We start from the raw sequence: 25,277 nt of genomic DNA, 5'->3' as shown, positions 1-25,277 counted from the left end.
CTTCGTAGTACCTAGTACTACTTACGTATGTCCGAGGTCGATCTATGAGCCTGTCGACTCTCACCTTGTTTCTGTCTCCACTCCAATGCAGCAGCCCCCTCATCATACGAGAGAGTCCGCTTATTTACCGCCGTAATCGAGCTTCGAGATTATGAATATCCGAATGATGGTTGGCTCATGCAAGACGCTACCTAGGCAGCTAACCCCTTCCATGCTCCTGCGGCAGCAGGCTGGGTATCCTGGGCTACTCCGACTCCGTCGTTCAACCTCGAATCATGTGCAAGATTGTCAGGATCAGACGCCATTGCTTAGGAACGAATGCAACATATCTCTCAATGACATTGCCTAGTCACCACTTGATCCTTGAAACCCTTGTGCCTCTGTTCTTTCGCTAGAGACGTAATCAGTATTTCCCCTCACCGATACTTCTTGCTTATATTAAGCGAACTCTGACTGGTTGTGCCCCCGCACGATAGAATATCCTACACTACTACCGTCACTTACCAAGGCAATGATAGACTTGGCTTTCTCAGGCGGATGCAGGTCAAAGTCACTTGAGGCATCTCACTTTTGCCCGCGAAATCCAACTACGGTTGAGCACGCTTCCTTCTCCTAACAGGAACGTGGGGGTCCTTCAAAGAAAGTAGTCGATTGAAACCGGTATGTCGTCAGATTGTTTTGTGTCAGCACACAAATGTGGGTGGCTTAGTGCTTCAGAAAGCCATCCATATGTCCTCGCATGTGAGAGTTAAGTATGCATTGTATCAGAGCTTCACATATCAGTTATTGTGGGCGAAACCATTTCCGTTTATTTACATATAAGCGCCCAGCAGGCATCTCATGCAGAGACTTATGAGAAGACGCGCTACTCAGGAAGTTTGTGGCCACGGTCATCGTCAACTTTCAGTATCAGAGTATACCACTGTTTTAACAGCCTCGGTGGAGATAGAGACGTATATTCGTGGGACGTACCTGGGTAATTCAATCGCTACACATGATGTACGCTATTGTACAGTCCTTGACGTGGACGAACCCACGGGTGTACCGAACTAAAGACAATCCCCCACTGTAGTTTGGGATGGGATTTGGAATTCACTTCTGAGGGTCCTCATGATATATTGGGTAACACTTCTATACTCTGTCATGACCATTTGACAGTATCATATGATGCAGAGAAGCATCAGGCCTTCTAACGCAACTGAAGACAGTTGTTATACGTATAGGCTCCTCCATTTCATGTGTCCAACAGCCCTTTGCATGATGTTAGAAATGTGTTATACAAATACAACCCCATCAGGTTGTCCGGAATGAATGGACGTGCACCAGTACCTTGGTCTCGACATGCCCTGAAGTCCCACCATGAGACACCGTCATGGTGCTCATACCCATTCCACAACTTTAATTTATCATAAGGTTCAGCACCCAGAACTTGAGCCATTTGCAACAAGCAGTGATGATTCTAATTACAGAATCAACAGTATAGCACCAGTCATTACTCGTACTAACTTACTTAGAAGAGCACTCTACCAAGGTTGTGCTTATAACAGTATTATATGATATGATATTGAACTGGCATTATCCATTGCTTCCTGAAGAAGCATACCATTCAACTTTCATCACCCTATTTACACTCTTTAAGCCTCGAGCAGTAAAAGTCGCATAACTAAGGCGTCCAAAGCAGGAAGCAACCCGTTACCGTTGTTTGTTTCTAGTGATGCCGTTCGTACCAACCCAGCATCATTCTCACCAAACGGCATGCCCATGCATAATTGCAGTATATCTACTCCTGCCATAGCATTAGCCGGAACGCTTCAGGGCCCCACGTTTGCAACTCGAAGCGCCCCCCTGTATGTATCATAGTAAAACTCCGAACATTATTCAAAACCAAAATCTCCTTCCTTCCTGCCTGTCAGATGGGTAACGCCGGCTGGACGCTGCATGCACTTGCACAACATATCTCGCCAGTCCCTTGCTGCGTACTGTTCCATTCCAGACGGGATAGAAGCAAAGATTGCATGTTCATGCTGCTGTCAGTCTGAGGTACTGTTCTATATACTCCGGCATGCTCACCTGTCTAGATAGGAGATCCGATGATTCGCATATGTATGTTTTTGCATGTGGAGGTGCATTAGGCACGTCCGACATCCCTACTCACCTATCATACTTAAGAAAGCGCGAGTACTTTCTATTCATTGCGTAAAGGCCTGTTTGAGCATCTGCGCTCCTTTCTATCATATCAGGAGATTTTGGAGATAAGAACAAAGCGACGGCATTCATCTGATCGAGTCAGACGCAAAAGTTCCACTTGAAGGTCGCTAATATCGGAGCTCCTAGTCAATATAATGCTCTTGAAATCTATTGCTGGCTACTCCGTCCCTAGCTTATCAACTGCCCAAGTGAACATGACGCATGATTCCAGTTTTCGATTCTCTGCTGTAGTCCCCATGCTGAAGACCTTACGCAAAACATCCAGGTCAGTAGCAATGGACTCTGAAGCCCAGTATATCGTCACTCCATTATTTTCTTTCTAGCAGCTCGGAGTACTCTTGTTCCGTCACGAACAGAAGTTGCCCCGTACCTCTCAAAGCCGAGAAAATCAAAGATACTCCGAGCAAGCCCAGCTAGATTCGGTGTAATTGCTTAACACGCATGACAGTTGCAGGACGACCCAGCACACTGCAATTTACTGGGCTCTTCAACGGAGTACCGCCATTTCCTAGAAATGCTGGTGGGCACATGATGTGACTGCAATAATCCCGCAGCAGCGAGAACTTGTTTCACACAGCCACAGAGTTTCTTGCATATGTTGCTTGCAAAATCCCGATTTGAGTCGGCGCGTCAATGCGTCTTGGAGGGAGGGGGGGGGGGTACTGCTAGTGACCCATCGTTCGAATTGGCCAAGCCACGACGATTTTCAGAAGATCTGGATGGCTGAAGGAACCATTTCAGCGCAAAGTAAATCAATACTATCGAGTATCCCGTGCAGCAAAATCGGGATTTGGTGCAGCCTCGATTACTGATGAGACATGTCATATTCAGCTAATAATGGTCGTGGCGATGTAGATCATGGACGACCAGATTAGATTTGGAGTTTATGCATTAATACGATTTCAATGAACCGAATTCAGTCAAAGAAAAGTTGCGGACGGACCACGCCGAGAAACGGCCAAGGTGGCTGCAGAAAGCTTACGGGGTCTTGGGAGGGTTCGGCGTAAGGGATAAGATTACTGCATGCAATCTATGCGTGATTGCTGAGCTGAATCTTAGTCGTTACCTTGCTGGGTTCACTACGATTTTTAACCTGAAGCAGAGCAGATCTTTGCTGAGTCATGCTGCCGACAACGGTTGGGCTCGTAGGGATGGGATGAAGTCCAATAAATCGAATCAAGGGTTAGGTATTAGTCTGGATCTGCCTAATAATTGCCTATGGCCATAGTCAATAGTTAGCGTTTAAAACGACTTTTACGCAGAGTTGTGTGCAAGGTAAGGGCTCAGGTGTTGACATTGGCTTCTTGTAGCGGTATTGATACTAGTAAATAGTAGTTGTGGTTGTTAAATGTGCTAGGAAGCGCTATATATTTTGGGGATAATGCTACGTCCCGAACCACTAACTCTGCGCCTACAACGACACCAGTTATCGGTATAGCGCAACAGACCCGCGAGGGTAAAAGAAGAGAAATATCCCACAGCAGATTCGCCTCGAAGAACGAGATATGTGGTACGAGAACATACTAGTCAAAGTCATCGATACCTAATTGTCGGCTCCGATGAAAATAGTCAACTCATGATCACCACGGCGTTTGCAAGTCCAGTCGCCTGAGGCAACGAGACCGTTTCATTCCTTCAGACGATAGAGCTCGGAAGCAGGCAATCTAGAAGGAGATCGTGTGGGGTAGCCCGCCATATCTCTAGATTTATGATGTTATCCATCATATTCGGAGTGCGTCAAGTAGAATGACTGAGTATTCAATGACGTATGTATGAAGGGGGGGTGGGTATTGGGGAAGGGGGAAGTTAGTGGTATGTATCATACTGGGGGAATCGCATGACGGAAATGGTAGGCACTAGGTGTATCCATCCATCTGAGACTATAATCTGCGATTGGAGGCCCTCCGACGTCAGTTACTCTCGATTTGGACACGTCGACAATGAGGGACAACACGTGGTGCTGAGGGGTTTGTAGCGTAGGGTTGAAGTTGGAGCCTTGGGTTGGAACTTGGAAGAAGCGACAGCGTGATAAACAACGCGTAGGTAGGCATTGTGGTTACCCTGGCATCTAGATATAGCTGGACTGTTTACCTATGTCAAAATGGTGAATTATGAATTATAGAGTCTGCCTACTACGTTTGGGCGCCCAAGTTAATTTGTCTGCACTAGAAGGATGATGGAAGCACGGGAAGATGGGGCGTCGGGAGACCCCCAACAGATGCCTAAGCCGTGTTGTGCCTGATCTAAGTCCGATTGAAGGGTGTGGAGAATGAAAAAAAAAAAAAAAAGGAAAGGAAAGGAAAACTAAATTGAGATAAAACCAGAAATGGCGAGAAAGAAGAAGAAAGATACATTGGCCAGATCTTGCCACTGTCATCATCTTGTTTACGTACTATAGATACTACTAACTAGTGTATGTAGCACGAGACTTGCAAGCAAGCCGAAAGGATTGGTGGCGACAAACTCAGGGAAAGATTAGTTTACTGCGTTGTTAGTACAGGCCTGTTCTCAGCCTGGAACCTTAAGCGTTTCATTAGTTGGTGGCCGGGTGTTGAACCAAGTAATATCTACTTGAGAGTATTTTATTTTGGCGCACATGCAAGGGAGCAGGATAAATGAGTTGATCCGGTTCCCCCGCGTGTCCTTATCAACATTATCGATATGATATTGTTTGACAATGGGGGAGGGGCGACGGCAGATAGAACCCGAAGCCTTGTCTTGGAACGAAAGGGTCAGTACGGGAGGAATTAGTCTCGTTAGTATGGATGCCTGAACATCATCCTAAGCCAGGCCAGCCGGCCAACCAAGACTGTGACAAAGGATAATCACTTTTTCAGCCCCAATATAACATTCCAGCCATTTAGTCATGAGTTACGGGATGAATAATTCTCAGATGCTAACTAACATAAATTCTACTACCCTGGTAACAAACGAAGTGATACTATCAAGTATAGATAGACACCTTCGTGCGTGTATGTTGTGTGTGTGTGTGCGTGTATGGTAACGCGGTCCGTATCGTATGATCCACTGGGAGAGAGGGGCGAACCCTGCCTGGGGGTGGGAAAAAAAACGCGTGAGACTTCCGCCGCTAAACCCAAACGAGTGGGACAAACAACAACAAACGACGCGAGAGTCGCGCGTGCGACAGAAACATCGAGGTTCCAAGGCGTAACTGGCTGGGTACCTGAACCTGAACCACTCAAATCCTGCCGATAGAATCGCTAAGTACCTAGTAGACCACCTTAGTAAACTACTAGTCGTGGTCACCTAACTGACCACTATGTTCATTCGCCTCTCTTTTTTTTCCCTTGCCAACCTCTCCCAGTGTGTTGTGTCTCCATCATCGCCTGCCCTCTCTCTCCAGCCATCGACTATCCACCTTCCCCAACCTTAACCGTCGAAACTCTCCTCCCATAAGGGAAATTCATCGGACGATTGATCCCTCATTATTGAAGGTTGGCTCTGCATACCGCAACTTCCGTCCCCAATCGCCAGCCCCTCCGTCCGGCCGCCCATCCTATCTCCCACCACCATCTCCACTACGTACTACTACCGACCACCACTGCCTCCCCATCCCTTTCTTCGTTTTCGACCCCTCTGCTTCGCGTGGCTGTCTGCTTCTTTTTTTGGGGCATCATCTCGCGTCACCCCTTGCGCTGCCAGTCACTCCGTCGGAGAAGCGCAGTCATTCAAGTTTTAAAGGAAGAAAGGGAGACGGAAGGGAGACGAATCTTGCTGCTGCCGGTGTCCTTCTATCAAATCAAAATCATCCCTCTCGCATCCCTCTCTGCAACTCGCTACCTCTTCTCGCGCATCGCTTGCAGTTATTCGCTGTTTGGGAACTGTCTCGCGTCCGCCTCGTCGCGCCTGTCCTCGTTCCTGTCGCCGCTGCATCCTCGCGCGTCGCGCCTGCTTGTTTTGACGCCTGGGTTGTCACTCTGAAACATTCCGTCTTATCGAAAGATATCGCATTAGGCGCCGAGCGACACTGCGAAGGTCCGTCCAAGGATATTGCGTGTTTCAGGCGCGTGGCCCCGTGCCTCAGAGCGCGAAAAAGAGTCCCGCTTGTGCTTATTCCTGTTCTCTCCCACACGCTCTTGGGGTGTATGGAGGCTTCAACAGGCGCATTCGAAGCCCCCCGTGGTCTCGGAATAGGCTGGTGATGTACAGCCGTCGTTTCGCATCTTCGACTTGTTTTGGCTGCACCCTGCCATAGGCGCGCAGCCTTACTTTTCCTAGCATTCCACTGCGGTCAACAACAACTTCCGACCCCTGTCACTGGCTAGACCGACAGGCGGAGGAAAACACCGCCACACACACTCTCTGTTGGCCCCAGAAGCCTCTGTTGTTGTGTACACCCATCGCGACTTGAGGTCGTTTCGTCCCGCGTCGTCAACTGTATACTGCCTTACACCTTGTCTAGCCAACCCCATCACGACACCCACCTATTAGTGACTTTTCTAGTGAACTCGGCCTCGCCATCACGGTATTGGAGAGCTCGCATATCTGTTCTACGTTTTCTACAGACTGTTTGTGATCGTCATGGTCGCGACATTTTCGCCGCACCGTGATGCGGGTGGCACACTACACCTGCCCTCGCACACGGGCATTCACCACATGGATGCTAACTCGGCCATTCGACAACTGCGCCGGTCACTATCTCGTTCACCTTCGAAGAGCTCCAACTTCTCGTTGCTGACTTCTCGAGGCCATTCCCCGTCCAAAACAACGCCATACATCTCGTCGCCTTTGTCACCTTCACGAAGATCCACCCAGAGCAACTTTGTCCTTTTCCCCAGCTCCTCTCACCAGTCACCATTCGCAGTCCCATATCACCCAAGCGGAAAGATTACGAGGCCAACCATGCGCCGCGTGCGGACCTCTCCGAGGAGCCCCGTGAAGCGTGCTTTGAACGTCTCTACGGACCAGGGAAATGCAAAGCCTGCGCAGTCGATCCCAACGACACCAGGCGTGGAGAACACACCCACGACACCCGGACTTGTTCAACCCGATAACGCGGATACTAGAGACTCCTGTCCAAGTGACACGCCTGCATGCACGGAGCCCTCCTTGGGACCCCGCCCGGCCGTCTCCCGCATTGAGAAGCGACGGAGTGGAACGTTTGGCTCATATGCCACGGTTAGCCCGCTGAAGCGGAGTGACGGAATCATGAACCTAGATCGAGTGTCTCGCGGTAGCCCATCAGCTAAAAGGCGAAGTGTCCATGCAGCAAGCTTATCGGGTGAATTTAGTATCTTTGATAATGAAGTCACACCGAACGCTGCTGAAGAGCCTGAGGTCGAGGCTTCCCCAGAGTCGACCACACCCTCCTTCCCTCCCCCTATCACACCGTTTAGCCCGTTTGCTACTATTCCTAAACGATCTTCTTCTCTACGGCGGTCAACTCTACAGCAGCGTCAGAGTGATCGCTCTCTTTTTGTTCGGGCCAAGGCTATGGATGATTCACCTGATGCCTTAGACAACGGGACTCCGCTCTCAGTCCGACCTCGCATGTCTTTGGATCAAAGTCTTTTCCAGCCGAACCGGGACAGTCCGTTCTTGTCACGACCATCGCCAGGAACCCCATTGTTTGCATCGACCGGCAGCAACGCCGAACAGCCCCGACCTTCTGCTCATCCCCTGTCCAGAACAATTACACAATCCTCCTCGAGTTCGAGTCTTGGAGACGACTCTCCGACGCATGAGCCCGTTCACAAGGGTGATCGCCCCAGAGGTATAATAAACTTCTCAAAGTCTCTCCCTGCGGGGACCGCTCGGCCGGCGCCGGTGCGGCATCTTAACCGTGAGGATTCGACGTCGTCCATCGATTCCTTTGCTACCCCGGAGAACTACAAACTAGTCAAGCCTCTCCCAGCAGCGTTCATGTCTACTGGTCTTATATCCAAGAAGAATCGCAATGTCGACGATCCTCAGAACACGCTGGGATTCAGCAAGAACATGCCCGATACCCCCTGCAAACGGCCCATTAATCTCTTTCCTACCGGTGGAAGAATACAGCCGGAACGGCCTTTGGAAATGTCAGGCTTGGTGCGGCAATCGGATACGATACCCCCGTCACCCTTCAATCCTTCTAACACACGCCCCAAATCCGGACCTTTTGCTAGAGGCATGGGAATTTTTGGAAGCTCTTTCAACAGGCCTGAGGTTTCCCGACGCGGCAGCTTTGCAAGCATTGATGGCGATGATTTATTACCATCACAATCGCCCTGCGGCCGAAACAGTCAACCGCTAAGCGAAAATGATTTCCCACCGACACCCACGAAGCAGAGCTTTTTCCCGTCTCGAACCTATCCGCCCCCAGTCTCGCAGATTGCCTCTCTTGAACGATTGGCGGAAGCCAAAGGCACCAACTCCAGTCCTTTGCACGACAGGTTCCAGCGTGGTTCGCCACGTACGCCTCAAGATCATCTCTTTCCCGATCCGAGTGGACTTTCAATCTCGAATGAGCAGCAGTCCGCTCAGCCTGACTTCAATTCTTCTACTAACCTGCCCGCAACTCCAACTGGTCCTCGTGATTCATTCCAGTCTGGGAAACGACCTAGCCTTCCGTTGGCTGGCTATCATGCACCAGATGTCGATCCCAGTTTGACTTCGCGGTTCGAACGGGTAGAACTTGTTGGAACTGGTGAATTTTCTCAAGTCTACCGTGTTTCCGAACCTCAGGACACATCGGTCACCTCTACTTACCCAAGCGAGATGTTCCCTCCCAAGGTGCTGCCCGAACAAGTATGGGCCGTTAAGAAGTCAAAGCAGCCGTATTCGGGGCTCAAGGACCGCGAACGCCGAATTCGTGAGGTGGACATTCTGAAGTCGTTGACCAACTCAGACCACATCATCTCCTTCATGAACAGTTGGGAGGATAACGGCCATCTTTACATTCAGACAGAATTCTGTGAAGAAGGCAGCTTGGATGTCTTCCTTGCGCAAGTTGGGCTCAAGGCGAGATTGGACGATTTCCGAATCTGGAAGATAATGCTGGAACTATCAATGGTATGTTCTGACCTTCTGTTGGCGGCTGAAATTTTCGGCAGATGTAGTTTGGTGCTAACCATCACGACAGGGCTTGAAACATATCCATGACATGGGCTTCATTCACCTTGATCTTAAACCCGCCAATATCCTGATTACCTTTGAAGGCGTGCTTAAGATTGCTGATTTTGGTATGGCCGCACGTTGGCCAGCAGAAGACGGAATCGAAGGCGAGGGTGACCGCGAATACATTGGGCCAGAGATCTTGATGGGTCGCTATGATAAACCAGCGGACATCTTCTCTCTAGGCCTCATAATGTTCGAGATCGCCGGCAATGTTGAGCTGCCTGACAATGGCCTCTCATGGCAGAAGCTCCGCAATGGAGACATGAGCGATATCCCCAGCTTGACCTGGAGTTTCGAGACCAGCGTCTTCCGCGATGCGTCCGGTAATCCGATCTCAGAAGAACCATCGTTCGAAGAGCTATGTACCTCAGACTTTGGCGAGGATGATTACGGCACGGACAGTTTCTTCGGAGGTCGCACAAGCAAACGGGACATGACCTCTACCGCTCGAATTGGAGAGCTTGTTGATCCCCCTAGCTTCATGGTTGATGCTGGCCATGAGCAGGCTTTGGACAAGATTGTGCGCTGGATGATCTCGCCTGAACCACTTGACAGACCAACTGCGGATCAATTACTAGAAACATACGGGGTCCAATTCGTCGCCCGCCGGCGTCGTGCGGGTGCCACCGTCTACGAAGGCAACTGGGGCCCTGCCGACGAGGTCCTAGCGGAAGACGCCGAGATGATCGATGTTTAATCACCACGACTTGACAAATCTAGTGCATTTGGACGGAGTTGGCGCATTGCCTTTTACAATACCATCTAATGACGGCGTTTATGCGGAGAATCGAGCTTTTGATATTAATGCCTCTTTTCTCTCGATGACCTTGATGTGATCGGGATGTCTTACCGACCATCCTTCATGATTTGGACGATGTTGATATGACCGATATGCTAGTCCCATGGAGGGGTGGTTGTCCACTCATTCCTTCTTTCCTTTGTGAACATGACTCGTTGATTTAGCGATGATGATAGGCTTCTTTTATCCTTTTCTTTTTCTACCTCTCTATCGCGTCTTCCTTCCCTTCTTCACGTACCCATGTCTTCTGCAGGTTGAAAACCTCGTGACGCAGGATGACCGAGGCGACATGTCTATAATTCTATGCCTGCCATCTCTCTTGTTTTGCTTTTCGCCCTTGATTCCCACTACTCATCTTCTCTTCACCACATTTGTTTTATTGATGCTTCATTTCCTTTGTCGGAGTGACTCGAGGCACTGGAGTAGTTCTTGCTCGTGCACTTCGGGCGTTTGATGACCTCTACTACCCTATTTCTAGATGTCTATGTATTAAATATCCTTGGCGTACGCGCCATTTTCTTTTCGAGATTGTGTTCGCTTGGTTCGATATACTCTTTCATCCTGCATGCTTTTGCCTTCTCCTATTGTCCTCACTACTCCATTCTATGTGTCCTTGGCAGACGAGAAACCGCCTCGAAGTGATCAAGCCGGCTTGAGAACAGGATAATGCTTGTGAAATAGATATTGAAATGTACATCTGACTTGGACGAACCGAACAAACCCAACAGTCGAAGCGTAAAAGTGTAAGATCTTTAGATTGCCGTAGATGGTTGTTTGTAGATACGTAGAGAGAAAATGGAGAGTCCCGTCGGAGACTCGCCACTGGCCGACCTGGATTCGGTCTTGGCGCCCGCAGCGGCGTCTTGCAGTTCCTCTCCGCGACCTCCATCTTGCCTGCATCTCCCCGACCCTCTCCAACGCTGTGGTGTCGCCGAGCTTTCTCTAGCAACCGCTACAGTCAACTTTACAACTCCAGGTCCTCGACTCTATATCAAATCCATTGGATAAATCTCACCCCCTCCTCCCCTGTCGCCGTTGGCCTTTTCTCCATACGCAACGACGATGTGCGACTCGGTTTAAAGGCTCATCACGGAAGTACACGAACTGGAAATTTCTCACCACCTAATGCCAAAGTCCTAGACACTGCTATTGCACTCGGCCTACTTGAATTTACGATCTTATTTTACCTAGGCCGTGCAAGCTCGAGGCAAGATACTCTCGCAACATGGATCATCGAACATTCGTGTCGGATTCTCTCCTCCGCCTTACCAACGCGTCGGACCCTACCGTCGTCGACTTCGTGCTTGCCACCGCCAGTTCCGCCAAGTCAGCCTCCGCTTTGCAAGACAAGCTACTCCCTTTCCTGGACGGCAACTCCGATGACATTGGCTCGTTTTGCAGCGAACTCCACAGACGGGTTGGGGTGAAGGCTGGGTCCAGCGCTGCCAGTGCCAATGTGGCAAGCAAAGAGCGCGGTGATGCCGCATCGTCAAGGAAGAAATATCGACTGCTGGAAATGGAGGAGGATGACGTACCGGAAACTCGAGGGTCATTGGGCCCTATGAACGTCGAGGCGGAACGGGACAGACGGCGACGCAGGGATAAAGATCGGAGTGGTGGACGGAGCAGCAAGGATGGCGAGAGCGGTCGCAGCCGCTGGGAGAAGGACGAGAGCCGCAAACGCGATCGCAGTCGGGAAGAGGAATCGCGCGACCGGCCCCGGACTAAGAAGGTACGGCGACGGAATGTCGATGACTTCGATGATCGCTGGGGAGATGAGGAGATACCTGACGATGAGCTATACGAGGATGATGAGCAGGCGGGCGAATTTGAGGAGTCGCCTTCGAAACGGACTCGGCTGGAGGACGGGTCAGCGTCACCGCGGTCGAACGCCTCCGAGGAACTGGACCCGGAGACGAAGAAGGAGCAAGACCGAAAGCGGGACCTCGAGGAGCGAGATGAGTTTGCGAAACGCCTTGCTAAGAAGGATGATGGCAAAACGAAGAAGATCGTTGAGGATCGGACAAGGTCTGGTGAGGCTGCGCGGCGACGAGCGTTGGCGGATGATGCCTCTGCACGGGCGGCTGTCATGCCCGACCTGAGGTTGCGCTCTCGACAGGAGTATTTGAAAAAGCGTGAGACGGAGCGGCTGGCCCTCTTGCGTAGACAGGTCGCCGAGGAGACGGCGGAGCTGCGCGATAATCCCACCTTGACTCGCAAGGAGAAGGAGGAATTTGCGCGCAATCGGGAAGTTCTGCGGATTGCGGAGGAACGGTTACGGATCGACGACTATCGCGATGGTTACATGATGCCCGAGGACTATATCACAGAGAAGGGCAAAATTGACCGGAAGAAAAAGGAAGACGCGCTCTACAAGCGTTATGTGGATCGTGACGATGCTGGCCAGGAGCGGTTCATTACGGAGCACGAAGAATGGGAGATGGAGCAGACGGCCAAAGCTAAGGCACAGATAAATCGGGCTGAATTCGTCGACGAGGGCGATTATGAGTACGTGTTTGACGATTCGCAAAAGATCAATTTCGTTGTGGATGCCAAGATGGAAGGCACTCGAAAGCCTATGACGCAGGAGCAGCGCAGGCTTCAGGAGCAGATTGACGCGGCGGAGAAGAAGGCACAGTCGATGGAGGACACACGAAAGAGCCTGCCCATCTATCAGTTCCGAGAGCAGATCATTCAGGCAGTGCGCGACCACCAAGTCTTGATCATCGTGGGAGAGACTGGTTCGGGTAAGACGACGCAGATTCCGCAGTACCTTCACGAAGCTGGATTCACCAAGGATGGCATGAAGGTTGGATGTACACAACCGCGTCGAGTTGCTGCTATGAGTGTGGCTTCTCGTGTGGCGGAAGAAATGGGGGTGAAGCTGGGCAACGAGGTTGGTTACGCCATTCGATTCGAGGACAACACCAGCGACAAGACCGTGCTCAAGTACATGACGGATGGTATGTTGCTGCGTGAGCTCTTGACGGAGCCCGATCTCGGCCAGTACTCTGCCTTGATGATTGATGAGGCTCACGAGCGAACGGTGCCCACGGACATCGCCTGTGGTCTTTTGAAGGATATTGCGAAGGCGCGGCCAGATCTCAAGCTGCTGATCTCCTCCGCCACAATGGATGCTCAGAAGTTCCAGCAGTATTTCGATGACGCTCCGATCTTCAACATCCCGGGTCGTCGGTACCCTGTGGATATTCATTATACGTCCCAACCGGAAGCGAATTACCTGGCTGCAGCTATCACGACGGTCTTCCAAATCCATGTCACTCAGGGTTCTGGAGATATCCTCGTCTTCTTGACTGGTCAAGAAGAGATTGAGGCGGCGGAACAGAGTCTCCAGGAAACAGCGCGAAAACTAGGGAACAAGATCCCCGAGATGATTATATGTCCCATCTACGCCAACCTCCCGTCCGAGCTACAGACTAAGATCTTCGAGCCGACACCGCCAAAGGCACGGAAAGTCGTGCTGGCAACGAACATTGCTGAAACCAGTTTGACCATTGACGGCATTGTTTACGTGATTGACCCAGGCTTTGTCAAGGAGAATGTCTTCAACCCGCGGACGGGTATGGAAAGTTTAGTTGTAACTCCCTGCTCGCGAGCTTCCGCAAACCAAAGAGCCGGTCGTGCTGGACGTGTCGGTCCGGGCAAGTGTTTCCGACTGTACACCAAGTGGGCTTACTACAATGAGTTGGAGGAAAGCACAACGCCCGAGATTCAGCGGACCAATCTGAGCAGTGTCATTCTGATGCTGAAGTCCCTGGGAATCGACCAGCTGCTGGACTTCGACTTTATGGACCCTCCTCCGGCGGAGACCATCATTCGTGCGCTGGAGCAGCTATATGCGCTGGGGGCCCTGAACGATCGAGGTGAGTTGACCAAGATCGGGCGACAGATGGCCGAGTTCCCAACGGATCCCATGCTGGCCAAGGCGATTTTAGCGGCCGACAAGTACGGCTGCGTGGAAGAAGTGCTGTCAATCGTGTCAATGCTGGGCGAGGCGAGTGCACTCTTCTTCCGACCCAAGGACAAGAAGATCCACGCGGACAGCGCACGGAATCGCTTCACCATCAAAGATGGCGGTGACCATCTGACGCTGCTCAATATCTGGAACCAATGGGTTGACTCCGACTTCAGCTACGTCTGGGCCAAGGAGAACTTCCTTCAGCAGCGGAGTCTGACGCGGGCGCGCGATGTCCGCGACCAGCTCGCGAAGCTATGTGATCGGGTTGAAGTGTCCGTGAGCACGTGCGGCTCCAACAATCTGCAGCCGATCCAGAAGGCCATCACGGCCGGATTCTTCCCGAACGCAGCGCGACTGCAGCGCGGCGGTGACAGCTATCGTACAGTGAAGAATGGACAGACGGTGTACCTCCACCCGTCTAGCACGCTGTTCGAGGTCAACCCGCGGTGGGTGATTTACTTTGAGCTGGTGCTAACCAGTAAGGAGTACATGCGCAGCAACATGCCATTGCAGGCAGAGTGGCTGGTCGAGGTGGCACCACATTATTACAAGAAGAAGGATCTGGAGACGCTGGGATTGGAGAAGAAGATGGCGAAGGGGCAAGGAGCGGCGGGCGAAAAGAGTAAGAATTGAGGATGGATGTGAGGGAATATAGTAGAATTATTCTTCATAAATGTTGATACCAAATGAACAGCTAGCATCTATAATGCATGTATGTATGTACATCTACTTCCCATGTTATAATATCTATCCCATAGTAATAAGTTGATTAATAGTCAATAGCTAGTTATTGTAGATACTCCGCAAGTACCGAAACAAAGTAGTGTGTGGGCAGCGTGATCCAATCACAACCCGCTGATTGCAACACGCGACAAACCGACCGCGGCTTCTCCCCCCAAAACCAACCTCGGCATCTTCGCATCATCTCCGCCCGCGGCCGCCAACTTAAACCAAGCCAACTTTCCCGACCCCGGATTCCAGATTCCAGACTTGTCTATCCCCATCTACACTCTAACAATCACCACTATCCAGCATCCATCACCACCACCACCACCACCACAACAAGAACAAGAAAAAAACACACCAGTGTCCTCTCACCAACTCATCATCCTCATCGAAGAAGAAGACGAAGAAGTAGCACGGAAAAGGAGCTTATCAAAATGTCCCAAACATTCACCCCCGCCGACGTATCCACCCACAACAATCCCGACAAGGGAATGTACATCATCATCGACAACAGCGTCTACGACGTCACCAAGTTCGTTGACGAGCATCCCGGTGGCGCAAAGATCTTGAAAAGGGTAGCCGGCAAGGATGCCTCGAAGCAGTTTTGGAAGGTGGGTTTCTTTCTGTGTCTTTTTTATATGTGCTTCTCCTTCTGTTTACTCTCTTCCCTTCCCTTGTATCTGTGTAGTTTGGTAGGGAGGGGTTTTTTCTGCGCTAGATTTATTTTAAAGTGCAATCGGTGTGGATGATGCTAACTCTTATGTCTTTCTCTTCTTCTTGTAGTATCACAATGAAGGCGTGCTGAAGAAGTATACGCCCAAGTTGAAGATTGGCGAGGTTAAGGAGGCGGCGAAGTTGTGAGCTTTCATTATGTATCGATTGTGGATCTCATCTATCTGTCTATCGTGTTGAATGGGGGGATCTTCAAGCTGTTGGGACATTATACCTTGTGGTCATATATACTTTAGATGTTGGGAAGAAGAAGAAGAAGAAGCTGATGATGATGATGCTGCTGCTTGGAGGGGAGACTGCTGATGGTTTCAAACAGTCCTAGACCGTCAATTACTAATAACATTAAACAATAGCTAACTAGCTAACTACTATTTCCCGCCAATATAACGAACGAGCAAAAGAGTGGTATCCATAGCCGGGCAAGCACTTTGTCTCGAAGTGCCTGATAAAATCCAAAAAAAAGTACAGTTAACGATAGCATCCACTGTAAGAAACATGTGGGTTTCCGCTGGTTTCTAGTTTGGGCCTGCCCTTTCAGAATTCTCCGAATGGATCATGCCGGAGATGCCCGCGGCCCTCTGCGTATGGCGAGTCCAGCTCTTGAGACGCGCTCCAGGCGCTCGACGCCTTTCGGCTGTGTCGCGCAGACCGCGGGCCTTTGTATCCATTTGTCTGGTCGATGAACGCCTCCATGCGGACCGTGCCGATCGCATCGAAAAAGTTGCCCGTCCGCACACTGGTTTCGGACGTACGCCGACTGACGCTGGCCAGGCTGCCGTTGGCGTATGGAACCACCGGGCCATAGAGGTCTGACGAGCCGCGCGTCGACGCCACTGAGGGCATCGTGCCCTGACTCGAGAAGCTGCGGATGATAGGTATCCGAGGAGAAGTGTTGCTGCGCTTACGCGCATGATTCGAAAACCGTGGCACTGTCGGCGGGTCTGCGGCATCCATCGACTCGACGGACTCTAATGCAGGCGGTAGCTCAGGCACAGGCTCCGGTTGACTGAGAAGCGATCGTTTACCCTTGGGCCGTGGGCGTGGGCGGCCCTTTGCGATGCGGATAGAGTCCCGGATTGGATTGCGGCGCAGAGTGGCCGCGTGGGTGGGTGATGCGAGTTCCTCCTGCGGGACCGGAGGCAGAGAATCCAGGTCATGGAGACCCATGGACGAGTGACTCAGGAATGACAGTGCGGTCAGCCAAACGTAGTGCCGTTCAATGCTCGAGGCAGTGAATTTGAGGGCACGCTGGGGTGTCAAGATCAGAATCGACCGATTGAATTGGTTCTGGGGGTTGAAGCCCTTGGGTAGCGGATTGTCATCCTTGACGTCGAGAACGGACTGGATAACCACTATTTGAGGGTCAGCATTGGATGAACTAATGTCAGATACATAACCTGAGGAGGGTGACCTACGTTTCCTGCCGCTCTTACCCAGCAGAGCTGGTCCGCTGGTCGGTTGTTTGCTGCTCCACATAACTGCCCGCTCATACGGCGCCAGCCAGACCCATCGCTTGTGTCTTGCGCCACTGTTAGTGATATTTGCAGATACCTCTTCTGCATTGCGTCCCTCCCAGTTGTCCTTTGGCTCACCAACTCCACCAAATGACCTCCGTCTCCGGATGTACTTGTACATCCACTCCCCGACCATTGTCTGTGCAATCGCGTCAACAACGCTTGTGGGTTGGACAATGGTGGCCGTGGAGTCCTGTCGCCCGTGCGCGAAGGGACGAGACGCTGTTGGAGGACGAGTTGAACCCCTCTGCACAGCCCGTTTGCCCAAAGGTGCAGTGATCTCGTCGTAGGGAAGGGGTGGATGTTGTGGACTGTCTGGCCCACAGGACGATGAGGACATTGTGGGCGACGAGCGGCTTCCGGGACGATCATGTTGCTCCACATGCGACATGGCAGCCGCAGACCGAACTCGACGCAAAGTCGGACGTCGCACAATAGGTGGTCTCCCGCGATCTGAGAAGTTGCGAGGGTTGGACGGTGTTGGACTTTGCCGTCCGTCGCTCCCTCCGGGGAATTTTCTAGAACTGAACCGCATCGGCACAGGGATCGGAGGTGCAATAGCATGGGCACTATTACCACTCTCCATACTCGGTTCGCTGGGGCTCCGCTCGCGGATCTTCTGATGCGCTGCTGCCCCACTGGAAATCATGGCTGTTTTACGGATATCCTGCTGCCTTGCGCCGGAAGCCCCAAAGCCCAAACGCTGCGTCCACGAAGAAGATCCAATGACCTCCTTGGAGCCTTGATCGACTGATGCTTCTGCTAAATCAGCTTCGGCTTCTCGCAGATGCTCGTCAATCTCTGGGAGAGGAGACTCGTCCAAGCTAGGGCGTCCGTGCGTGGAGACAAGCTTGCCTCTCTTCAAGGTGTACGACGCAAATGGCCGGTTCAAGAAATCATCATCAGTGAAGACGTCCTTGGACTGCGCAGGGGCCTCATCATCACTCGCTTGATCGAAACCAGCAAAGAGGCTACTCGATCGTAGAGGCCGCTTGTGTTCTGACTTGGACCCCTCCGACAGCGGCCCGTTGTCATTGTTCCCCGGGTAGGCTTGCACCGGCTCGGCTGGCTTAGTGTGTACAGATGCCTTCCTCTCCCGTTTCTTCGATCTCGGAGGAGGGGCACGGTATGGCTGAATAGGAGGTTCCTGGGCATTTTCGCGCAGTGGGAGATCGGGTATCGCGGATGGGAGTAGACTGGCTGGTAACTTGACAGGCCTTTGGTCAACTCGAATCTCTTCCGTTTGGATGCCAATGGTTCGACTCTCGATACTCGGGTTGAAGTTAGCCTGGCAGGAAACGCTCTTGGTCTGGGGTGGGAGAACCACGCTTCCTCGGGGCGAAGGGGGCTCCGAGTGTGGCGGGTGTATCGCGATCATTGGGATATCAAGTTCAGACGACTCCATGTCGGTTGGCGAGGCACTGACTCCTTTGTCATCCGTATGTGAGACAGGGGTTTGCACCGTCTGTACCGACACAGACACCATCGGTGTCACCTCTGGGGCTGGCTGTGGTGTCTCATCCAGCTTAGGAGTCCATGGGGGAGTGGGAAGGTCTTCGACAGTTTGACAGGAAGCTGATACCATGTCGATTGTAAGCGCCGACGTACCGCTGTCTTTATCTTGATGATAGTTAGTGAGTTTGCTATCACGGCGCTCTGCAATCTGCCCTTCGGACGGTAGTTCGGGTTTTGATGGTGACACGGGCGATGGGGGAGGCGAATACTGGACGCCCGTGTCGCAGTACACATAGGCTGTCGTGGACGTTTTTAAAGGGCTCCCGGGCTCTGAGCCCCCGTCAGCCTTGAGTCCATGGCCATCTACACTAGTCAGAGAAAGACCGAGGATTTTCCTCGCCTTTGCGCCCATGCTCATTGTGCGAGAAAGCTGCGAGTGAACGGAAGCCGGTCGTTCTTCTGGGAGTGCCTCGGGCGACTCCGGTACAAAATCGGTTTCAAAGGACTCGAACTCGTCTTCCTCGTCGAATGCCAGTTCTTGGGCTAAACTCAGTCCTTGGCTCTTGGGACCATGAATGGTGGCGACACTCGCCACGGAGTACCGCACGTTGTGATAGTCGGTCTCATCGACGCTGTCGGCGCTCACACTTGTGACACTGGTTCGACGATGCCCTTGACTGCTTCTCGAATCAACACTCGCGGAGTCGCTGTCTTTCCCGCCTTCTACCAGTGTTGCCGTCGGATACCGCCCCGAGTCATCGGTATCCTGGGCTGAATGAAACGAACCAGCTGCTTGAGCAGCGGCTACCTCGCTCAATACAACCTTCAGGCGTCCTTCCACCACGTGGACTTTGCGTTCCAAGTTCCTCCGTTCGCCTTCCCAGGAAGCTTTATCTCGGTCCCAAAGCTGTACTGTTCTCTCCACCTCCTCTTCACGGCTTCGCGCCTTCTTTTGTGCTTGTTCAAGCTTCTTACGGACATCTGTGATGTTCTCCTGGGCTTCATCACGCTCTCGTGCTAGCTCAGTGAGGGCGGACGAGGAGCCACCTTCCAGCAGCTGCAATTGATGCTTGAGCGAACGAGACTCCTTGGTGCTCTTGGATAGACGCTCGGTAAGACCTTCGTTTTCCGTTCGTGATTCGTCTAGACTTCGTTCTAGTATGTCGATAGCCTTTGTTTTACTCTCCACGTCTCGCCGCAGGGAGAGGATTTCGGAGACAAGTGAGGCATGCAGTGTAGGTGTAAAGCGCCGCGGATCTAGTGGCGATAAGGTGTCCTCGTCAGCAGTGTCCTCGTAGTCACTGCGGGCATCGGGCGAGAAATTCAGAATAGGCAGAGAATTAGGCGAAGATGACAGGCCGGGGGAGGATTCTGCCCGAATGTGTATGGAAGGAGGTCTTTGCGGTGTCGCAGAGGGAGTCGGGAATGCCCTCGCCGCCGGAGGGCTTGAGCAGACGGTATTAGTAACCATCGCGTGTGTATGCCCCAAGTTGTTGGATGCCCGACAGCTCAACGCATCCCCTCGAGTATAATAGAGCGATCAACGATCGTAGTACCGCGTCATGCGCTTTCCATGAGCTTTACATATGCTGTGCTCCTCGACGTCCTCAGCAGAGACCGGCTCGACTAGCCGAGGTCTGATTGAGCCAGCCGTTAGCCGTCGAGATGTATTGAGGTGTGGTGGCTACTAAGCTGTTTTGGCGGAAAACTGTAGACCTGATCAGCACAGTGTCGGCTTGGGGTGCCAAGGAACGCGGTTGGGAGTAGGGCTGGAGAGCAGAGAGAAGGCATGCAGAAACAAGGATGATACTTACCTACGATCGAATCAGAGTTCAAGACCTGCCTCCTTCAGAATGCGCAGGCTAGCTCGAGCCTGATAGACGCGTCAATGCGGGAGTGAATGTGCTAGGGAAGCGAGGCCAGTGAGGGGGCCCAAAGTATGAACTGAGTCAAGGTGTCTCTCTCTCGACGCGGGGATGGGGGAGGAGGGGGGCAGGATGTATGGAGGGAAACAGGATCAGACGGCGATCGAGAAAGCAGCAGCGTCGCAAAATCGGATCCCCAAAATATTAGTATTATTACCTGCCAGAGGCGGCGAAAGTCTAGACAAAGGATGTGAAGAGAAAGGGGAGATTGTTTGCCAGGCCACCCGTTAGTGAGTGGGAGGACACCGGCTCAAGAGCTAGACTGGGCCTTGCGCGAAAGAACCTTGTCCATGGCCCGTACATCGGGCGGGGAAGAGCTAGAACAGTAAGTAGTAAAGTACATAGTTAGTGATAAAGGTAGGCCATTCGACAGCGGAGTAATTGTCTGCCATCAACCAGAGTAAACTAGCGCATTAGCTTCGTCCAGGGGTGTTCGTTAGGGGGAGGAGGATGGGGAGCCGAACTCGAAGGCCAACTCCACGCACCCAATGGGCTAGTGAGGAGAAACCACCGGACGACTCCACTAGAGCTTGCCACAGCTGCTGGGTTTGAGGATCCCGATCCAATAGGCAAGTGATAGAGGATGTGTCTGACAGTGCGACGGATCGGCCGCCGCCATTGCAGATGAATGGCTGGTGACCAGCGGACTGGTAACAGCCAAACCCTCGTCGGAGGCAGTGCATAGCCAATGACAGCACAAAGCCGAGCAGAAAATGATACTTGTGTAATAAAAATAACAAGAGGCAGTAACTATCTACAGTAGGGGGAAAAAAAGGGACTCGAGTCCAATCTGAAACAACTTGGAAGGCGACATGCATTGATCCCAGCACACACCGCGGGAACAGGGGATGGCAAACGCGAAAGCCAGGGGGGCAAAGGAAGCCAAAAGAAAAAAAAAAAGAAAAAAAAGAAAAGAAAAGAAATTTCACACACACACAAGCAAAAACTATAATAGTACTCAAAGATTATAATCAAAAGGAGGATGGCAGGCTGAAGATCGTCCCTGTGACCTCCGTACTTCTTGCGCGAATCCGATGAGCGTATCCGATGGGAGGGGCAAGGAAAACACCAGCACGAAGAAGGAGAAATAAGAAAGAAGAAACAGAAAAAAAAAAAAAAGAAAAAAGTAAAAAGAGAGAAGAGAAAGAAAAATGCATAAATAAAAAATAAAACGGACATTAATACAAAGATAAGCCAATTAAATGGAGAAAAGCAAAAGACCAAAAGACTGAGCTAAGGTGCACTAAAACGCGACCGAGGTCGACCCGAAAATACGGCCGGCACAAAGACTGCCGGCGGAAGGTCGTTAAAACTAAAAGCAGCAGTATTGAACTGGACGGCAGTTCGTGTCAATCACTAGTCGGGTCCACCGGTGGGCTCAATGGGATCATCGCCTCTCCTCGATTTCGATTCCGCGCCTGTTGGTAGGTGAGATTGCCTTAAATATGACTTCTCTCCGAGGGGCTAAGAAATATTGGTAGCCTCGTTTCCAGAGACCGGCTGTACCGGGCCAGCGTCATGATAGATAGCGGATGTCGAAAAAGCCACCGGGATAACTAACTTACTCCGTAAGTGAAGGCCAACCTGCAGGGACTGATTGCAGTCGACACGACATGGTAGCCCGTCAAAGAAGTTTGCACCTCCCCAATCGTATGATTGAATGGCGGACGGGAAGCTTCAGAATATCTTGTTCAAAGCCACCAATGGATTTCCAACATGTCCGTGCTCCATGTTTCAGCATCCTTTCGCCGGCCCCAGAAAATGCTGCACACAACTTATATTTTGGGAAACCTTCCCGTCACGTCCTTATGGGGTGTTTGTCGCTCCCAAATTGCTGCCAGATACGGAATAGATTCGAAGTTCCTTCATCAAGATGGTCGTCCGGGCAGTTGACGGTTCAGCTCGAGAGCACCTAGCCCGAATTTTGACAGGCAATCAGATGAGAGGCGTTTAATTTCCGCGCTTTGTACTCCGTACTCCATACTACCTCTGCTCATTGAATCCCATGGTCAATTCAAACCCAGAAGGGGTACACGAGAGGAATAGCCGGGAAGGATCCTTGGGTGCTTCCGTTCAGCTTAGCTCCCCACTTATCATTTCCACCGTTCCCTGGTTCAGGACCACCTTGAGAGACGGGCCGATGCTCAACTTTTGGGTAGTGTCTCCAGTCCGGAAATTACATACTAGGGAAGCGGGGAGGATGGATGACCCTTTTGCAAGCTTCCTTGCTGTTGTTGGCAGTCTGCGAGGGAAGGGGGAAAACAAGTGTCTCCTTGTGATCACGCCTGCGTCGGCGGACGGGATCGATACCTGAACTCACCTTTCCTGTCACCAAACCATCACGGACCTCTCGGGTGGATAGTATATTCATATCGAATTCATTTAAGGGCTTGGCGACCATCTGCGATCACCTTTCGCGTGCGGTCCGTGTGACGCAAGGCGATGATGTGCGTTAGATCGTAAAGGAATGGAGCAAAAGGACTTGTCGCCAGCTAGTATCTATCGAGCATCTCTTTTTATCAATCCGGTCTTGCTCAGTCAAATCAGCATCCGACATTCATCCCTGGCTGAATCAGAGAACGTGAGCAGTTACGTACCAAAGCCAATTGGCTTGCAGTCTAATCGGCTGTAGTCTGCGCCGGCTTCATGCTTGGCGACCCACGCGGCAAGACGGACTGGATTTTGCGCCTTCCGGCCTTCATCTCAGGGGTAAACCGGACCTGACAGGTCGGCCGTGCGTTACCTGAACGGCGGTGCAGGCTGCAGTGAGAAGTGAACAGGGATCATACTTAGACAGTCCATATTAAATCGCAATATACAATAATAACTATAACGCTAGTGTTAATCTCCTAATAATCAGTAGTGCCTCATCAATACCTCGTCGGAGAATATCCGCGCTTGGTCTGGACTGGTCCGGCTGTGGTGTCTCGGATGCTGTCGCGTCGCTCCAGAGAGCACCAGGATCAACTATCATGGTACTAACAACGCACCCCCGAGACAGGCGATCACATAGATAGTGTCTTCCTGGCTGAATTAGGAGAGCATAGAGACAGGCCTCCTTGGCACAACCGAAGAGAGTCGGTCGCTACTCCGATCCTAGACAGTCCAAGATCACGCCGTTTGAAGGATCATCGGGCTGCAGCTGTCATTGTCCAGGAAAGGATAATTAGAAGACGCCCTGGTAAGCCAACGGCGAACGTCCAATGCAGGGCTAGCAATGCGCGGACTTTCCGTGAGTCGCAACCCCGTACTCCGTATTTTCCTGCCTATTAACCTGAAGCAACGATGGATGGTGATAATGTGATAGATCCAGAGATCACCGCAGCTTGTGGGGTGGGGAACATCACATTTAATACTTTCTTTGCCTCTCCCGTATAGTCAGGTTAGCTCAGGGAGTCGGGAGTCTAATCCGAACTCTGAACAGCGAGTAGTCAAAGACTCGTCACTATTCAAACACGGCACAGGGAGAGGGGGTTAGAGAGCAGAGAGGAAAGGTGGGAGAGAGTATGTGAGAGTAAGAGAGAGTCGATCGTTTTGCATGCTTTGCATCGCCAGAACTCTTGGCTGATGTTTCTGCCGGTGCACGCTTTGTTCGCCTTCGCCATCCTTTCCCCTCATGATTTCATCATCGCTTGGGTTATTTGGTACTCTTCTCTTTCCTCTTTCCGTGTGTGACTTATGTACCTAGATAGGTTAGGCGAGTAACTAGAGTCCTGTTTTTCTCAGTAGGTGGTGTTGTTGAATGTTTTAACCCGATCGACGCCTTGGAGGATCTCCTGCTACACCGTTCATATCTCAGAGACCCGCGAAGTGCCAATATAGGAACGCAGCTAATCCGTACACGCATTCGCCAAGATTCAGAAGCTCTGAAATTACATTCTGACAGACAGGCACCTTCAGCGGCGTTGTGCAATACGGAACACGGACAAGTGACACCGGAACCTTGCATCAGCGAGATAGGTACGCCACACGAGTCAAATCTTACATCTCATTATGCCGATCAGCCCACTTCCAAAGGTTCTATTCTTCGACATCTTCGGCACTGTCGTGGAATGGCGCTCCTGCGTTACTCGGGCTTTGATGAAAGCGGCTGAGCGTGCTCTGCTTGACCCAGGGAAGCAGCTCCCAGCGGACGTCCGCGCACGGGTACAGGCCATGACCCCTGAGGACTGGCAGATCATTGCAGAAGAATGGCGCGCATCCTATGGACGGTTTACGAGGAACTTTGGTTCATCATCGACGTTCGTGTCGGTCGATGAACATCATTACACCTCCATCCAGCAGCTGCTTCACCAAAAAGGTCTCCACGACATCCTATCGGATGAAGAGCGATGGGACCTTGCACTCTGTTGGCATCGGCTCGAACCTTGGTCAGACTCGGTCGAAGGCCTGAGGCTGTTGAATTGCCGGTTCCAGACTTGCACCTTGTCGAATGGCAATGTGTCCCTTCTAGAAGATCTTTTGAAGTATGGATCACTGCCCTTCATGGACGTGGCCAGTGCCGAGCACTTCGGCGCATATAAGCCCGCCCTCCGAGCGTATCATGGAGCAGCCGAGCGGTTTGGTTTGGATCCTAGTGAGTGTGGGATGGTAGCGGCGCATTTATACGATCTCAAAGCGGCAAAGAAAGCAGGCTTCATGACGATCTACGTCGAACGGCCCCAGGAGGAAACCTTCACCGCCGAACAGATTGCCGAAGCCAAACAGGAGGGCTTTGTCGACCAGTGGCTGGAGCATGGCTCCGGCGGCCTGGTTGGAGTGGCCGAGCGACTTGGTGTTCTGACAGAAACGAGGCTGTAGAATTGCATTGCTGAGGATAGAGT

At 51.7% G+C, this 25,277-nt stretch overlaps 5 protein-coding genes across 5 annotated transcripts; 4 read left to right on the top strand and 1 right to left on the bottom strand.

Annotated features, from left to right (window-relative positions):
• Window positions 1-6,600: 6,600 nt before the first annotated feature.
• On the top strand, window positions 6,601-10,155 carry ASPBRDRAFT_345541 (tyrosine protein kinase SWE1). The gene is made up of 2 exons (XM_067623254.1): window positions 6,601-9,219; window positions 9,290-10,155. The coding sequence occupies exons 1-2, from the start codon at window positions 6,751-6,753 to the stop codon at window positions 10,019-10,021; spliced, it is 3,201 nt and encodes a 1,066-aa protein (XP_067474737.1). The 5' UTR covers window positions 6,601-6,750; the 3' UTR covers window positions 10,022-10,155.
• Window positions 10,156-10,647, top strand: ASPBRDRAFT_345542 (uncharacterized protein). Its single transcript, XM_067623255.1, has one exon. The coding sequence runs from the start codon at window positions 10,290-10,292 to the stop codon at window positions 10,575-10,577; it is 288 nt and encodes a 95-aa protein (XP_067474736.1). The 5' UTR covers window positions 10,156-10,289; the 3' UTR covers window positions 10,578-10,647.
• A 4,409-nt stretch (window positions 10,648-15,056) lies between these two features.
• On the top strand, window positions 15,057-15,694 carry ASPBRDRAFT_48028 (cytochrome b5-like heme/steroid binding domain-containing protein). Its single transcript, XM_067626002.1, has 2 exons — window positions 15,057-15,439; window positions 15,612-15,694. Exons 1-2 carry the CDS (start codon window positions 15,263-15,265, stop codon window positions 15,687-15,689), a joined length of 255 nt encoding a protein of 84 aa, XP_067474735.1. The 5' UTR covers window positions 15,057-15,262; the 3' UTR covers window positions 15,690-15,694.
• A 400-nt stretch (window positions 15,695-16,094) lies between these two features.
• Window positions 16,095-20,000, bottom strand: ASPBRDRAFT_135981 (putative nuclear migration protein; the record flags this gene model as incomplete). The annotated part of the gene is made up of 2 exons (XM_067618751.1): window positions 16,095-16,912; window positions 16,976-20,000. 2 exons carry the CDS (start codon window positions 19,998-20,000, stop codon window positions 16,095-16,097), a joined length of 3,843 nt encoding a protein of 1,280 aa, XP_067474734.1.
• A 4,447-nt stretch (window positions 20,001-24,447) lies between these two features.
• Window positions 24,448-25,254, top strand: ASPBRDRAFT_34322 (haloacid dehalogenase, type II; the record flags this gene model as incomplete). Its single annotated transcript, XM_067623215.1, has 1 exon — window positions 24,448-25,254. The coding sequence occupies one exon, from the start codon at window positions 24,448-24,450 to the stop codon at window positions 25,252-25,254; it is 807 nt and encodes a 268-aa protein (XP_067474733.1).
• Between the last annotated feature and the right edge of the window lie 23 nt (window positions 25,255-25,277).

Source organism: Aspergillus brasiliensis (genome assembly GCF_001889945.1).
Source record: "Aspergillus brasiliensis CBS 101740 unplaced genomic scaffold ASPBRscaffold_16, whole genome shotgun sequence".
NCBI classification, from domain to species: Eukaryota; Fungi; Ascomycota; class Eurotiomycetes; order Eurotiales; family Aspergillaceae; genus Aspergillus; species Aspergillus brasiliensis.
This window is presented reverse-complemented; position numbering and strand designations above follow the sequence as displayed.

What these genes read in the sequence shown, in the direction of transcription:
- ASPBRDRAFT_345541 (XM_067623254.1), top strand. Translation starts at nt 6,751, where the DNA reads ATGGTCGCGACATTTTCGCCGCACCGTGATGCGGGTGGCACACTACAC. An exon ending in TAATGCTGGAACTATCAATG is followed by an intron (nt 9,220 to 9,289) that starts GTATGTTCTGAC and finishes CCATCACGACAG; the next exon opens with GGCTTGAAACATATCCATGA.
- ASPBRDRAFT_345542 (XM_067623255.1), top strand. Translation starts at nt 10,290, where the DNA reads ATGATGATAGGCTTCTTTTATCCTTTTCTTTTTCTACCTCTCTATCGC.
- ASPBRDRAFT_48028 (XM_067626002.1), top strand. Translation starts at nt 15,263, where the DNA reads ATGTCCCAAACATTCACCCCCGCCGACGTATCCACCCACAACAATCCC. An exon ending in CCTCGAAGCAGTTTTGGAAG is followed by an intron (nt 15,440 to 15,611) that starts GTGGGTTTCTTT and finishes TTCTTCTTGTAG; the next exon opens with TATCACAATGAAGGCGTGCT.